The 15,027-nt window shown below is 53.9% G+C and overlaps 1 protein-coding gene across 3 annotated transcripts in view; it reads left to right on the plus strand.

Moving 5' to 3' along the window:
- Positions 1 to 15,027, plus strand: part of EML1 (EMAP like 1) — a 133,984-nt gene that overhangs the window by 25,579 nt on the left and 93,378 nt on the right. For 2 of the 3 annotated variants that reach the window (XM_045822947.1, XM_045822949.1), the window contains exon 1: positions 13,939 to 14,080. The exons of the other annotated variant lie outside the window; for it this stretch is intronic. In XM_045822947.1, the coding sequence (XP_045678903.1) occupies positions 14,014 to 14,080 (67 nt within the window). In that variant the 5' untranslated portion in view covers positions 13,939 to 14,013. Of the gene's footprint in view, positions 1 to 13,938; positions 14,081 to 15,027 lie in introns of those variants that run through there. 3 annotated transcript variants of the gene reach the window in all.

A 15,027-nucleotide genomic window follows, 5' to 3' on the forward strand; every position in this document is an offset into this window, starting at 1 on the left:
AGGAGGAAGAAAGGCTGGAAGCGGGGTGCATTGTGAACGTCCCCTGAATGGGAAAGAAAGTTGAGAGTGAACATTTTAATTGCAAATCCTACTGACAGCTTGACTTTAAGGGAGACGATGAGCTAAATTTAACCTAGTTAAAGAGCCAGAAACGCAGTTGACTCGTTAGCTCCCAATGGAAGCCAGTCCAGTGATCATAAGGAGCTTTTCTGATTGCAAAATCTGGCCCCCGTCCCTGAAAAAAAAAAAGGAAAAGGAAAAGAATAGAAAAGAAAAGAAAAGAAAAGAAAAGAAAAGAAAAGAAAAGAAAAGAAAAGAAAAAAAGAAAGAGGCCATTCCCCTCTTCACACAGACTTGCTCTTTACATTTTATATTATTAGACACGCAGCTTGCTGGCACAGGGCCCAGACACGGGCGGAGCGTCGCAGCCTTCCTGAACAGTCACAGGAATCTGTGTCTCCAAGTCCAATCATCTGCTAACCACGGAGCCTCGGAGAGGTCTGGTCTCTGTTGCCAGGGAGTGCAGAGCCCACTGGGGGGCAAGGCAGGGTCTGGAAGGGCTGGAGCTCACCTGAATGGGGGGAGGAGGGATCGCCTGGGGTGGGGGAGAAGGGGCAGGTCCCCAGAGGAGGCAGCATTTGAGAAAATGGCATTTGAGATGAACCAGAGTAGGTGGAATGTGTTTTACATAATACAATTTTTGTTCCAATTTGGAAGGCATGTCTACTACACAGGTATAACTTAAAGCCTCTTCTATGACCCACATACTGGCAATGTTGGGATAGCAACAAGGACTTTGAATAAAACATTGTGTAGATTCATGTCCTGGTTTCTGTGGCTCCGTGGGCTGAGTGCCGGCCTGAGCATCAAAGGGTCACCGGTTTGATTCCCAGTCAGAGCACATGCCTGGGTTGCAGGCCAGGTCCCCAGTTGGGGGGCGTGAAAGAGGCAACCACACACTGATGTTTCTTTTCCTCTCTATCTCCCTCCCTTCCCCTCTCTCTGAAAATAAATACATACAATATTTAAAGAAAAACATTTTGTAGATTCACCTGGGACAGTAGAAATAGTCACGGCACACCAGGTACCATCGGGGAGAGAGCATTTCACAGCAAATTTTCACAGCCCAGTTAATGCATTTGCTCTTCGAACTGAAGCGCGTGGTGTCTCCACACTCGGGGTCTCTTTTCAGAATGTGTCCCTGCTGCTCTCCTGAGGTGCCGTGAAGGGTCTCACAGGCCAAGGAAAAATCCTAGCAGGCCACACAGCTGTTTGTACAGTAAATACAAACCAGAGGTTCTCCTCCACGCCCCTATAGATGGAGCTAGAAGGAAGCAATTCTATCTGTCGGAAATGTAAAATCTCGTGGAATGTATTCACACAGAATACCAATGATGTGTCACTAACACCTACTGTCCCGTTTTTTGGATATGGTTAGTTCTTATCATTAAATGTCATCATTAAGAATGCACATAATAATGTGATTGAGGGCCACTTCTCAGTATATGGTGTATAAATGAATTCTGACTTGTCGTCATTGGTAATATTGGCCATATATGATTCCCCTCTTCCTAAACAGTGGCGTGTCGCCCGTAACTTTGTGCTCAGTCAGACTACCTTTCCCGCTGCCACGTTTATTCCTCCCCACAGTGGCCAATAAACGAAACTATGAGTGTTGATGTCTCATGGGGGCATTTTTTTTCCTGGGAAATTTGTCGTAAGACCCCTTTAAATCACAAGCTTCAGCCACACGTTGTCCCGAGACTTCAGCTGACGAACAAACGTAGGATTTTGAGTCCTTCAGGGACTTTGTCTCACAGGCAAAAAGGCACCTGAATCTTTAAACTCCTTGACGTTTTTTTAAATTTTTAAAATTTTTTTATTGAGCCCTGGCTGGCGTAGCTCAGTAGATTGAGTGCAGGCTGGGAACCAAAGTGTCCCAGGTTCGATTCCCAGCCAGGGTACATTCCTGGGTTGCAGGCCAGAACCCCCAGCAACCATACATTGATGTGTCTCTCTCTCTCTCTCCCCCTCCCTCCCTTCCCTCTCTAAAAATAAATAAATAAAATCTTAAAAAAAATTTTTATTGAAAGGAAAGGACATTTAGGGGCAGGAACTGAGGCTGTCTTCACCTGGAGATGAAGCAGATGAAGCATCTGTCTTCAGAGCAGATGTCTACAGATGTGTGCATGCATGCAGGAATAAATGAATGAGTGCATGAATTAATGAGTGAGTGAACAAATGAACCAACTAAAGAACAAATAAGCAAATTAAAGCTCAAGAGTCAGATTAAAATGCACATATGATTTTAAATTTGATTTAAATGTATTATTTTAAAAAATCAAGTAGTTCCACAAGGCTTAATGCCAAAAAAAATGAGCTACCTACCCTCATTTCCCCACAAGAGGAATGGGTGCCAACCCCACATTCCCGCTTCCCAGAAGCAACCGCCACTCCCGAATACCTTATCCATTCCTGTTGGTTCCCCTTGATCTCTCTTGAAACAACACGGGGAAGCTGATACCTCCTGATGTCCCAGGTTCTGGGGTTTGCTCTCCGTTCATGTCCCACCACGGAAGGCAAAGGCTTCATGGTCCTTCGCATCACTCACTACACACCCACGCATGCAAACCCTTCTCCCATCTTTCCACTCTAGTTAGGTCATACTTTTTATTTGATCATTACATCTATATTGTTTATGACTATTAGACACTATTCCTGGTTAAGCCATGTAGGATGCAATCTAATTTCCTTTCTTCTACAATTTGTTGCTTTCCTGGAGCAAGTAACTGACTTCTGTTTTCTATGTATCTATCACTATGTCATCCCCAAATACTCTGGCGAATGTGCAAATCTCCTTTCACAGTTTTTAATTTCATCCTCTAGGGGGCATGTCTCCAGAGCCTGTGGCTGCGGGCTGCAATCTGACTGGCTACTTGTACAATTGTTACCGCTTATTGCACAACTGGTCTCTTGGGAACCTCTCCTCCCGTTTTCCTGGGGATGGATTCCTTTCACCCCTCTCCTGTGTTTGATTCCTCGTTGCCTGGACCCCATGTCTTTTTCTCTCTTGGTAACTCCTTTGTTTTGGTGGAGCACATCCTGCAGTAGTTTTCTGAGAAAGGAGGCACACAGGAGCTAAGTTTCTGAGATCCTGCATGACTGAAAATATCTTTTTAAAAAAGTTATTTTATTTTTAGAATGAGAGGAAGGGAAGGAGAAAGAGAGGGAGAGGAACATCAGTGTGTGGGTGCCTCTCATGTGGCCCCCACTGGGGACCTGGCCTGCAACCCAGGCATGCACCCTGACTGGGAATTGAACCAGTGACCTTTTGGTTTGCAGGCCCATGCTCAATCCACTGAGCCACACCAGCCGGGACTGAACTCACACACTTGAATGATTGGTTTGTCTGGGCCTGTGATTATTGGTTGAAAAAGTTTCCCTCAAAAATTTACTCTTGGCATTTCTTATTCCAGCTCCTCTCATTGCTGCTCGGAAACCCAGGGCCGTTCTAATTCCTAACCCTTTGTGGCACTCGTGTTACTTGTTCACACATTGAACTTCCCAACATGATTATTGAATTTGTTTCTTCTACATTCTCTATTGCTTTGTCTTTTTGTTCTATTGTTCTGGGGGATTTCCTTAATTCTACTTTAGAGTCTTCCATGGAGATTTTATTTTTACTGTCATATTTTTAGTTTCCAAAAACTCTTTGTATCATCTAATTTTAGCATCTTCTGCTTGTTTTATGGCTGCAATAACTTCAGCCTTTGAAGATGTCAATGATCATTTCCTTTCTGTTCCCTGTTTCCTCATACTTCCCCTTTTTTCCTTTTACATTTTCCCAAATGTTTAGAAATTCTTGGCGCTTCATTCAAATCTTGGCGAGGAGCATTCAATAACTGCCTGCAAGCTCCGAGTCCCCAGAAGAGACCTGTCACCATGAGGACGTCCCCGTGACCCCTGACCCTCCATACCTCCGGGTCGTTCCCCAAGAGCTGGTCATATTCCCCGAAGAAGGGTCCACACAGTCCCATCTGCAGAGCGGGCACTGGAAGTGAGGGCTCTGGGAGCTGCGGGTGGGAAGGGGCTGGGCGAGGTGTCACCACTCAGTGTGAGGCTGTCCTTTGTCCTCAGCTCAGGGTGGCCCCCCTGGCATCCGTGTGTGCAGAGAACACCCTCATTCACCCGCTTCAGAGAGTAACCTTCTGATCGTCTGCAGGGAGAGAGAGGAGATTGGGGCGGGGGGGGGGTCTACCTACTTCTCTGTTAGCCACCTCAGGCCACCCTGACAGAACGCCGCAGACGGGGGCACTTCAGCATCTGAACCTTTTATCTCTCGCGGTTCTGGGGGCTGGGAGTCCGAGGTCGGGAGGGCAGCACGGGGTTCCCGGTGAGGGCTCGCTCCCTGCCACCATGTCCCCACGTGGAGGAGACAGGGACAGGGACTGGACTGGAGCAGAGCCCTGGCGGGTGACCGCCATGCCCCCCCCCACCCCCCGCCCCGCGGGGCCCTGCATGCCTGGTCCCTCCTGCGGGCTTCGGCGCGTCGCTCTCGTGGGTTTGCTCCCCTCCTAGACCGCGAGACCCTCAGGCTGGTGCTCCCTCCCCTCTGCGGCGCCCCCTGCCCCCAGCACAGGCTGGGCACTCGGTGTGTTTGAACACGCGTGTGGGAACGGTCGGCACCAGGCACCGTCTGTGACAAGGAACACAGTGCGGGAGCTCACGCGGGGGGTGGGGGTGGGGCATTGCCTCTCCAGCGAGCGACCTCTGAGCAGAAGACCCGAGTCCGCCCTGAACAGTGGGAGAGTTGGAATCCGGACTCCACAGGCGAGGGTGGGAGCCAGGACTCCCCCACGCCTTGCTGGTTACAATGAAGCACTGTGTGTCTGCACCACGGGGACGAAAGGGCCCGTGATGGGGGCGGTGGGGAGGGGCAGGGCCAGCCTCCGAGCTGGTCTTTTACTGAACTTTCCCGACCAATACTCAGATTCCCGGCCCTTCTCTCTTTTTCTTACAACCGCGATGCCGTGAGGCCGCTTAGGATGGCATGTTGAATATACCCGTAGGAATCTCAGTCACTTTTTTCAGTGTTCCGTATGGGTAGGTTCTAGGTCTTGCCATGTCAGCTAGGATGGCCACATGATGTGTCACCCAGACCAGGACCCTTCAGAGTCCCGGGCGGCTGGCTAGTGGTCGCCCGGGCGGGCGGCCGGCATACCCCGGGCCGCCCCCGCCGGCGCAGGGCTGAGTAGCACCCGTGTGTTCGCTCTGTGGTGGGTCGGGGGTCAGCCGGGAACGGCCTGCCGCCTCGCAGGCAGCACGATGGAGCAGACGAGCACAAACCCCTGGAGGCAACCTCGCGCAGCCGAGAGCCTGGGGTGGAGGTCTGTGTGCTGCTGGAGCAGCTGCACGAATTAGAGACCACGAAAACGCCGAGCTTCCTGAGTGGGACGACATTTTTATTTTTTAAAATTTTGGGGGGGAGGGGAACATTTTAAAAGGTGGTTTGGGGTCAAAATAACCAGCAGTCTTTCTAACAACTCAAGCTCTTCGCTGTTGCACTGGCCTGGGGACCTGCATTTGTCAGGGGCGCTGCAGGAGGGGGCGGCTGCATGGGCTGGCGGGTCGGAGACCTCGGGACTTAGAGTTCTCTGTTGAATCGAAGAACCTGCGACTACCTCACACTGTAAGGAGTAACAGTCTCCTCATGAGTCTTCTTCTGAGCACTGCTTTTCATTTTTCGTTTCAGAGACTCCTACCTGGGTCAGTTCTTTCGATAGATGCAAATCGTTGAGGACACTTTTGAGTGAATAACCCACTGGGGGGGGCGGGAAGCCACGGGCTTCTGAGATGATCGGGAGTTTTCATGTCCATGTGGACCATTCCCAGCTTAGCTGTGGGAGGCCCTGACGTTCATGCGTTTGGAGTGTCGGCAGTTTGGGGATGGGATCATGGGATCGTGCGGGTGGAGAGCCCCTGACGAGGCTGTGTTCACCAAATAGAGCTTCTGGTCCAGTGCTTCCCCCCCGGCCCCCCGGGACAGCAGGTGCACAGGTGCACGGGACCTGGGTGCATCCGGCGACAGATGCGTCCCCTTTGTGAGACGAGCCACAAGTAGCTGGGCTCCCACAGCCGGGGACGAGGCTCCCAGCGAGGCACGAGGCCAGGCAGAGCCCTGGGAGGCCCCCTGCGTGGCTGCTGTGGGAGAGGCTGAAGGAACAGGGTGAGGAGCAGAGGCCTGGCCTCAAGGCCCCCAGGTGCCCGCCCCCAGTCCAGCTTCAAGGGGGCAGGCTGGTTTGCACAGGTGAAAGGTGCCGGCTGCCCTGAGCAATCCGAAGGGGCGGGGACGACCTGGCAGGACAGAGAGGAGGCAGCGTCTGAGCGGAGGCCACAGACTGAGTCAAGGGCATTTCCGCAGGGGACGCACACAAGCACAGCCCCAGGGGCAGGCTGTCATGGGGGGGGGGGGCGCGGGTGAGGCGTGGAAAGCAGCGTGGGTGGGCCGGGTAGGGGAACGGGGCTGGGAAGGACTCTGAACACCCGTCTGCCTGTTTCGGACATTGAGGCTCTCTTCTTCTCAAATAAGGAGACTCATTTTCAAACCGGAAGGAGTTGAAGAAACGACCCTGATGGGAAACTGTCAGGAGCCCAAGACAGTGAGAGTCGGCCGGGGGGACTGACTAGGTACCCCCCGGCTGCTCTCGAGGCCCAGGGCAAACCGTCTCGGATTGGGCCGGATGGGAGTCGCAGGAAACTGGGAAGGGAAAAAAATGTCATGATTTTCCAAAAAGCAGAAACAGTGGCGTTCTGGAAACTATAGAAGACAAGGTCGATGTTAACATTGGTTCTGAGCGAAAATGGTAGCAGATCTTGGAAGAGCGGGTGTGTGGGTGCAGGATTTGGAAGGGAAGCGATTTACCAGGAGCCAAAGCAACGTCGTTCCCTCCTTTCCCCGCGTTTGCGAAGCGCCGGGGAGGCGCCTTCTCCACACCCTGTGGGTGACGCGGAGCAGCACGGGCTGGGCGGATGCACAACTGGGGCAATTTCACGTTCAGTTGAACACACGTGTTCAGAGTATTGACCAACGGACCCACGGAGGTGCAGCGGGCGAGGCGGGCCAGGCGGGCGAGGCGGCCCAGGCGGGCGAGGCAGGCGAGGAGGCGCCGGGTGCGCGCAGAGCCCCGCCCACTCCGGCGCTGCTAACGCGTTTGTCAATCACGGGATGGAGGAGACGCTGGAGCATTCGTTATGGCACATTGGCTGCTGTCACAGGCTGATGAGTTCGATGCCAGATTTAAGAGTTTAGAAGACTTTGATTGGCTAGCGGGATGGATTGAAACCAACAAAATGACATTTAACAGGCGTAAAGATAAAGTCTGTCTTTAGGTTTTAAAAAAAATCAATTAGTTCAGTTATAGGATGGAGAAGACCCAACGGTAGTTCATTTGCAAAGACTGGTTTTATAATTGACGGGAAGTTCAACAGGAACCAACAGTAAGTATCCCGACTGTTCAAAAAAAAAAAAAAAAAGAATCAATACGAACTTCAGTTGCATCAGAAGGGAAATGTCACCCAGGTCAGTCCTCTGAGGTTATTGTCTTCGATTCTGAGTGCCGGAATCAGTAGGAAAGAGCCCTGTTTCTTTTCAGTGGGGTGGGCATCTCTGCAGACGAGGGGTCCAGAAACTGTCACCTGCTGGATGGGGAAGAAATGGAGCACTTTACCTGGAGAAGATGGGAGCTCTCTAGACTTCTGAAGGCCTATCGCATGTTATGGGCGACTGATTTTATCTAGACAATTCGTGCATGCATCCATGCATTCATTCACTCATCATTTACTCAGCACCAACTACTTTCAACATTGTGTCGAGCATGGTGCGTTAGAGGCATCTAATATCCTGGGGGAGACACTGGCGCGCACATACGCACGTACGAACGTAGGCACTGGTTCCTACCAGGCAGGGGTGGGTGGATACAAGGTTGACATAATGGATACAGTGAAGCGCCAGCAGGTGTGGGAGTGCAGCAAGCAGCCAGCCTCGCTCCTGACTGCAGAGGCCGCCAAGTTCACGGGGACGGAGGCAGCTTCCACGCTGGTGGCCAGGGAAGGCAGGCACCTGGGGCCTGGGGCGCGGGCGCAGGTCCAGAGCATCCAAGCGTAGGGCATGTCTGAGCACCGTGCGGAGCTGCTGAGCGCGCAGTGTGGCAGGAGCGCGTCCGATGCCAAAGGCAGCATTTGCGGCAGGAACACAGACTCGAGGTCTGAGCCAAGGCATTTGCACTACGTGGGGGTAGGCGACAGAGAATGAAATGACCTCGTTAAGCCCTCTTTGGGCGAGTTAACCCTGGAGTGACCACACAGGGCTGTGGAAACCAGGACTCAGGCTGGACAGGCGAAAGCTCGCACCAGAACAGGGGGAAGGCTAAATCGACCAGGCAAGAGGGGGTGGTCCAGGAGGGATGCTTTGGGAAGGGCAGTTTGGGATAAAACTAACCATCAATCCTGTAACTACTCAAGCTCTTCACCACTGCACTGGCCTGAGGGACCTGCATTTGTCAGGGGCGCTGCAGGAGGGGGGGGCTGCATGGGCTGGCGGGTTGGAGACCTCGGGACTTAATGTTCTCTGCTGAATCTAAGAATCTGTGACTACCTCGCATTTCACAGCGTACTAGTCTTCTCGCGAGAAAGCGTACGTTACCTTTTAATGTCAGTATGGAATGGTGTCCTGAGTCTGCGACACTGTTAGTGTGCCAGGGCGGCTGTGACCAGGTCCCACAGACTGGGAGCCTTCAACAGCAAGCACATATCATCCCCCAGCTCCAGAGGCTGGCGTCCAGCGTCAAGGTGCCGACAGGGACGGTCCCTTCGGAGGGCTGTGAAGGAAAGAGTAGTCCAGGCCTTTCTCGTGCCTGGTAGATGGTGGTCTTCTCCCTGTGTCTTCACGGGGTCCTCCCCATGTGTGTGTGTGTGTGCGCCCTAGATTCTTCTTCTTACCTAGACACCAGCCAGCGTGGATTAGGGTGCACCGTAATGACCTCATTTTAACATGGTCCCCTCCCAGCTCCAAATCACATTCTGAAGTACCAGGGCTTAGTACTTCAACATAGGAGTGTGTGTGTGTGTGTGTGTGTGTGTTGGGGAGGACACAGGGTAACCCATAATACTCACGGAAGGGCCGCTTGCCTTTGCTCCCAGAGCAAAACCAGAGCCCTCAGGAGATCATCTCCAGCGTCCCTCGGATGAGCTGGCTTCCCCCGGGGCCTTCCATACCCCTGGCCCCCGCCAGTCTGCACCTCTCCTCCCCCTCTCCCTGCTCAGCCCCATATTCAGACGCTCCCGCATCATCCTACTCCCTCTCTTCTGTTTCGTCACCCACCACGATTTGCAAGGCTACATTTACTTGTGAGACTACCGTGCGCGTGAATGTCTCCTAGACGTCGTGACCTGCAGGGAGGGATACACGTTACGTCTCAGCTCAGCCCCCAGATAGGTGTCTGGAGCAAAGAGCCGTGCTGGAAGGCGAACGCTCGTTCTCCCTGTGCTCAGCACTCGGTGACGTTTCCTATCACGTTTCTTCTCTTGTCTCACGGTCAGATACAGGTAGCACAGGGTTCGTCGTTTCAACCCTTTCTGAGCGTGCGGCCCAGCGGCATCAAGTATGGTTACATATAGTCACAAGTACGGTTACAACATGGTTGTGCCACCATCACCACCACCATCGCCAGCACTTTTTTGACATCCCGGACGGAAACTCTGTCCCTGTTAACTGCCCCCCCGGGGCCCCTGGCAGCCACCATTCTACTTTCCATCCCTGTGAATTTGACTGCTCTGGGGACCGCACAGAAGCGGAATCAGACAATACCGTCATTCTGTGGCTGGCTTATTTCATGCGGCACCAGGTCCCCGAGGCTGGCCCAGGTTGCAGAAGGAGTCGGGTTCCTTCCTTCTTAAGACTGAAGAGCCTGCCGTCGTCCGGATGCAGCGTGTTCTGCCTCTCTGTGCATCTCTGTCCATGGGCACGCGGGTGGTTTTCACGTTTTGCCCCTTGTGAACAGCGCTGGCGTGAACACGGGCGCACAAAGATCGTCTTCGAGACCCTCCCTTCCATTCCTTTGGGGACGGTCCCAGAGAGGGATTTCCTGTTTCATTTTTCGAGCGCTGATGTGACTTTTGAAGGGAGCTGTACCCAGGCCCAAGCCTGCTGCCTGGCACGGTGCAACTGCTTCTGGAGGAATCTTGAAGTAGACAATAGATGATCGTGATTCTGCATAATCTTATTACTTCTCGATGAACGAAGGCTCCAGGACGGCCGCGTTCCTGTCTCCTCCGCACAGGCCGTGCGGACGTGCTGTGAACGCACAGACGCTGCGCTTACGCTGTCCCCGAGCGCCCACATCACGTATCATGATGACAGCGTTTCTTTGGACCCGAGCCATAAATTATCCCTAAACGGCGTGAAATAACAGTCTGTTAAAAATGTTTGGGCTCAAAATCTCATGTTACTAATTAAGTTTTCAGAGATTTTCCTCGAATGTTCTTCGTAGACCGTTTCTCAGTGCTGTGTGTATAACACCTCGTTGACTTAACACGCCTGTCCTTGCCATTACACTGCACTTGCTGTTTTTAGAGTATGTTTTTACTATTGCGGGGAGAGCATGGCTGTTTAATACTCTAAGTTGAGAGACTAACAACGATCTTTATCATCGCAAAGCAAGTGGACTGAGTTCTTAATTGCTATTTGTAACTTTGCTCCAGTGGCAGTAAAATCGTCTAAGAAAACCTCCAGCTCAATTTTTCCCCTGTCCCTCTTCTGAATTTTTATTCCCTAGCCTTTATTTTTTTGTTGTTGTTTTTAGTTTGGGCTACCAAAGATCATACTTTTAACATTATAAATCAAGAATGCTACCATTCTTAAAGAGAACTATCTTTTTAAAATGTTTATTGATTTTAAAGAGAGAGGAAGGGAGAGAAACACTGATATGACAGAGAAACACTGATCGGTTGGCTGCCTCCCATACTCACCCGGATTGGGATGGAACCCACAACCTAGGCATGTGCCGTGGCTGGGAATTGAACCCCCAACCTTTTGGTGTGTGGGATGACGCTCCAACCAACTGAGCCACACCGGCCAGGGAAAGAGAACCATCTTTTGAGCATTTATTCACAGTTATCCTTTCCTTCCCAAGTTCAAGATGCCATACTTCAGCTTTTTATGTCAATTGTCCAAGGTACCCTGATACACAAACCACAAAGCGGAGCAGAAAGAGAGAGTAAAGATTGGACTAGAAGGGGGGGAGGATGGGGAGTGAGACAAAGCAGAGAAGGGTAAAGGTCAAACACGCACGTGTGTTAAGTGTCACCTTTCAAAGGCCCTTCTGCACAGCACCTGTCTCTTGCCTTAGAGATGCACAGGGTCCGTCGGCACTTTGGGGGAGACTTTATGGGACCCTCTGGCACCCCTGCCCTCTACGTTTGGCCCCATTTCCCTTCCCTGCCAGAGTACTTTATTTTTAAATATATATATATATTTATTTTTAGAGAGAGGGGAAGAGAGGGAGAGAAACATCAATCCTGACCGGGAATTGAACAGGGGACCCTTTGGTTTGTGGGCCGGCACTCAGACCACTAAACCACAGCAGCCAAGGCTGCCAGAGTTCTCGCATGCAGGTGCACGTGCTCCCCTTTTCCTGCCCAGCAGCCCTGCTCCCGTGGCAGGTGATGCTCCAGGTCACCTGCAGGCCCTCGGCCACCGGTGGGGAGGGCCTTTTCCCGGGCTCGTCCTCCCCGGCCGGTCTGCGACAAGGCTCCTCGCAGCTTCCTGTGCTCGTGGTGTAATGAGATGATACTTGAGGCTGGTGTTCATCCCCCTCTGACCCTGCCTTCCAGCCTCCTCTCTTCTCTCCCCAAGGCTCTGCCCAGCTCCTGTCTGACCCTCCATCCCCACCCCCGACAGGCAGTGCATTTATCACCTCCTCGCCAGCAGATCCCAAATCCCAGTTCTTTCACCAGCCAGAGCCCCCTTCCACCTCCAGTAGCCGCAGGGCATTTGTAACGGGAGGCGTGCTGTCCCTCTCGGCCTTTCTGACTGTCCGGCTCTGGGGTCCTCCGGTCCGTGCTTCGTTCTCCTTCGGACTGTCTGTACCTCAGCGCCCATCTCCGGAGCCATGCAGACACCCGAGGCTGCTCCGGCCCCGGGCCCTGGCCCCCGCAGGCCAGTCCGCACTCAGACTCATCTCCCCCGCAGTGCGCCCATCAGCCGTTTACCTGCGTGCCCACCTCCTGCCTCCCTCCATCTCCTGCCAGGTCTCCTCCTGCTCCCCTTCCCTCTGTCTACTCTTACTTCCCAGCGTCTGCAACTTGAGCTGTCCAGTCACATCAGATCAGCCCGTTCACCTGTCAGCAGGCCCTGCACCTTTCCTCCGGGATCACTAACACTGCCCTTCCCACTGTCCTTCAAACACCAGGTCCCAGTCGAACAACAGCACTTGTGGCGCGGCAGCCTCCCACAGGTACCTTTCGGATTGTTAACCCCTTCTTGTCTTCTGTGCTCGGTCTCCCTGACCAGGATGGGGATAAGAGCTCCCTCTGCCCCCTCTGCCTTCAGCATCGGATGCCAGGCGTGGCCGAACATAAGCCAAACATGCCACACACAGCGACAGAGCCCAGGGCCTGGTCCCGCCTTCTGCCTTCCTGGTGGAAACATGGGCCTTGCTCTGTCTCTGGACCCCAGTGAGGCCCACAGACTTTCCCAAGAGTAACTTTTCACTGGGTCTTCATTTCACCTTAATGTGTTCAACCCACACGAGTGAGTAACTACAACTTGAAACCGCTCAGATTGTTTTGTGCAGCCAGGTCACCCACTCAGCGGACTCTCTCTCTGACTCGCCAGCAGCACCTTTACTTCCGGCTTCAGGTAGTGAATGTATACCGTCCACCTAGCCTGTGTGCGTGTGAGCTGGAAAAGTTACAACCCTGCGCATTTGGGTGTTTCTGCTACTGTGGTACTGTGTCCCAACTCTTTCTCTCTGAGACACAATGAATCCTGATTTCCTCGGGTCCTGTAACAAGTTAACTAGAGTGCAGTGTAACAAGTCAACTAGAGTGTAGTGTAACAAGTCAACTAGAGTGTAGTGTAACAAGTCAACTAGATGTAGTGTAACAAGTCTGCACCCCGGGCGCTGATGGCAGGGGGAGGGGGAGAGAACTGAGCAGATGTTTTAACTCCTGTAAATACCCAGACTTTCTGCTTTTGGAAGTGGGAAGCCGCATCTTTTTCCGCTCGTGAGCGAAGATGCCAGGAGTCAGGAGCCCCCACTCCTTCTCCCCGGAGGTGGGCCCTGCTGCGCGGGACACCGTAGGGACAGCGGGGCCCGCCTCGTCGCAGGACGCGGCCAAAAGCGGAGCTGCTCTGGGGTGGAAAGGCGGCTGAATTGGGCTCACAAGTTGTCCATGTTTGGCCTTGGAGAAGCCGGCCAGCCCGGGGACGGCGCCTCCGGGGAGCGCGGGCTTTGGCGCCCGCAGCAGGGGTTGCCCGGGCCAGCAGGGAGCGCAACGTCCGTGGTAGGGTTCCCCGCCCCCACCCGCGTCGCCAGCGCCCTCCCCGCTGGCCTTTGTCTCGGCGTCCCCAACGCCTCGCCCTCCCCGAGGAGGCGGCCCGGCCCCGAGGATCCCACAGTGTCCCCGCGGGAGGAGCCGCGCGCCCTCCTTCCTCTCCCGGGACCCGGCAGACCGGACCCCCGCCCCGACTCCGCCCCCGGCCCCGCCCGAGCCGCGGCCCCGCCCGGCCACGTCTGCGCCTCGGGCGCCCCCTGGCGGGCAGAGGCGGCGCGGGCTCGCTCGGCGGCGGCGGCGGCGGCGGCGGCGGGCCCGGGGTTGCCCTGGTAACGGCAGCGGCCGCCACAGCAGGGCCGGCCCCAGCGCCAGCTCCGGCCGCGGCTCGGGCGGCTCAGTGTGGGGGTGAGCGGCGGCGCAGCCGGGCCGGGGGAGCGGGCGCTGCCCGGCGGCCTCAGTATGGAGGACGGCTTCTCGAGCTACAGCAGCCTGTACGACACGTCCTCGCTGCTCCAGTTCTGCAACGGTGAGCCGCGGCGGGCGGGAGGGCGGGGGCCGCGGCGGGGGCCGGGCGGAGGGGCGAGGCCGGGGGGGCGGCCGGGGAGGCCGCGCAAAGTTGCGGCGGAGGGGCGCGCGGTTCCCGCCGCCGGGGCGCATTGTGCTGGGCCGCGGGCCCCGGAGCCGCGCTCGCCGCGCCCCCGCCCCGCTCCGGCCAGCGCGCGCGGGGCCGGCCGGCCCGGGCGCCTCCTGCGCGAGCGCACCGGCCGGGCAGCGCGCGTGAGGCCCGGCCACCCCGCGGCTCCGGGGACGGGGACGTGTTGCGTTCTGCGTCCAAACTCGCATCTGTTTGGAAGGGTCTGGATGGAGAACTCGGCAAACAAATCACTTAATAACAAAACACGCCTGCGAGGATGCACGCAGTGTTTGTTGCGGTTGGACCCCCAGGATCCATTCAGGTCCACTTGGATGAAATCATCCCAGTTCAATGCAGTCGGAATGGGCAGGCAAAGCGGACCTGCCCTAAAAGTGTTTCCACTTATTTTGCTTACGGGGTGATACATTTTGAAAAAAATATTTTTTTTAATTCTTTTAACAGAAAGGAAACATTAATAGCTACCAGTATGGTATCTTTTAAAAATATAAAATCCTGCATGCCCGAAAGATTTCAATCTCACTAGCAAGGTTGAAAAAGATTTTCACAGCACGCTGCATATTTTGTCAGAGCATTATGTGTGATAATTCATGCACAAAAATTAGCAACATAATTTTTTATGTCTTGAATTTATTGCTCTATCAGAGAGCCCCAAAAGTTTGTAAAGGGGGAAAATGTGTATTTTAAAAAATTGGCCTCTAGTGCAGTTGGAATAATTTGGAATTCTAGATGCTTTGACAACTCAAGCTATTTATTTTGCAATTGTAACTGTGATTTAAGGGAACTTTGCTAGCTATTTAACACCTGTTTGCAAATAGAGG

The sequence above is a fragment of the Phyllostomus hastatus genome, unplaced genomic scaffold, assembly GCF_019186645.2.
Source record: "Phyllostomus hastatus isolate PE091 unplaced genomic scaffold, TTU_PhHast_1.1 phas_scaffold_501, whole genome shotgun sequence".
Taxonomy (NCBI): Eukaryota; Metazoa; Chordata; class Mammalia; order Chiroptera; family Phyllostomidae; genus Phyllostomus; species Phyllostomus hastatus.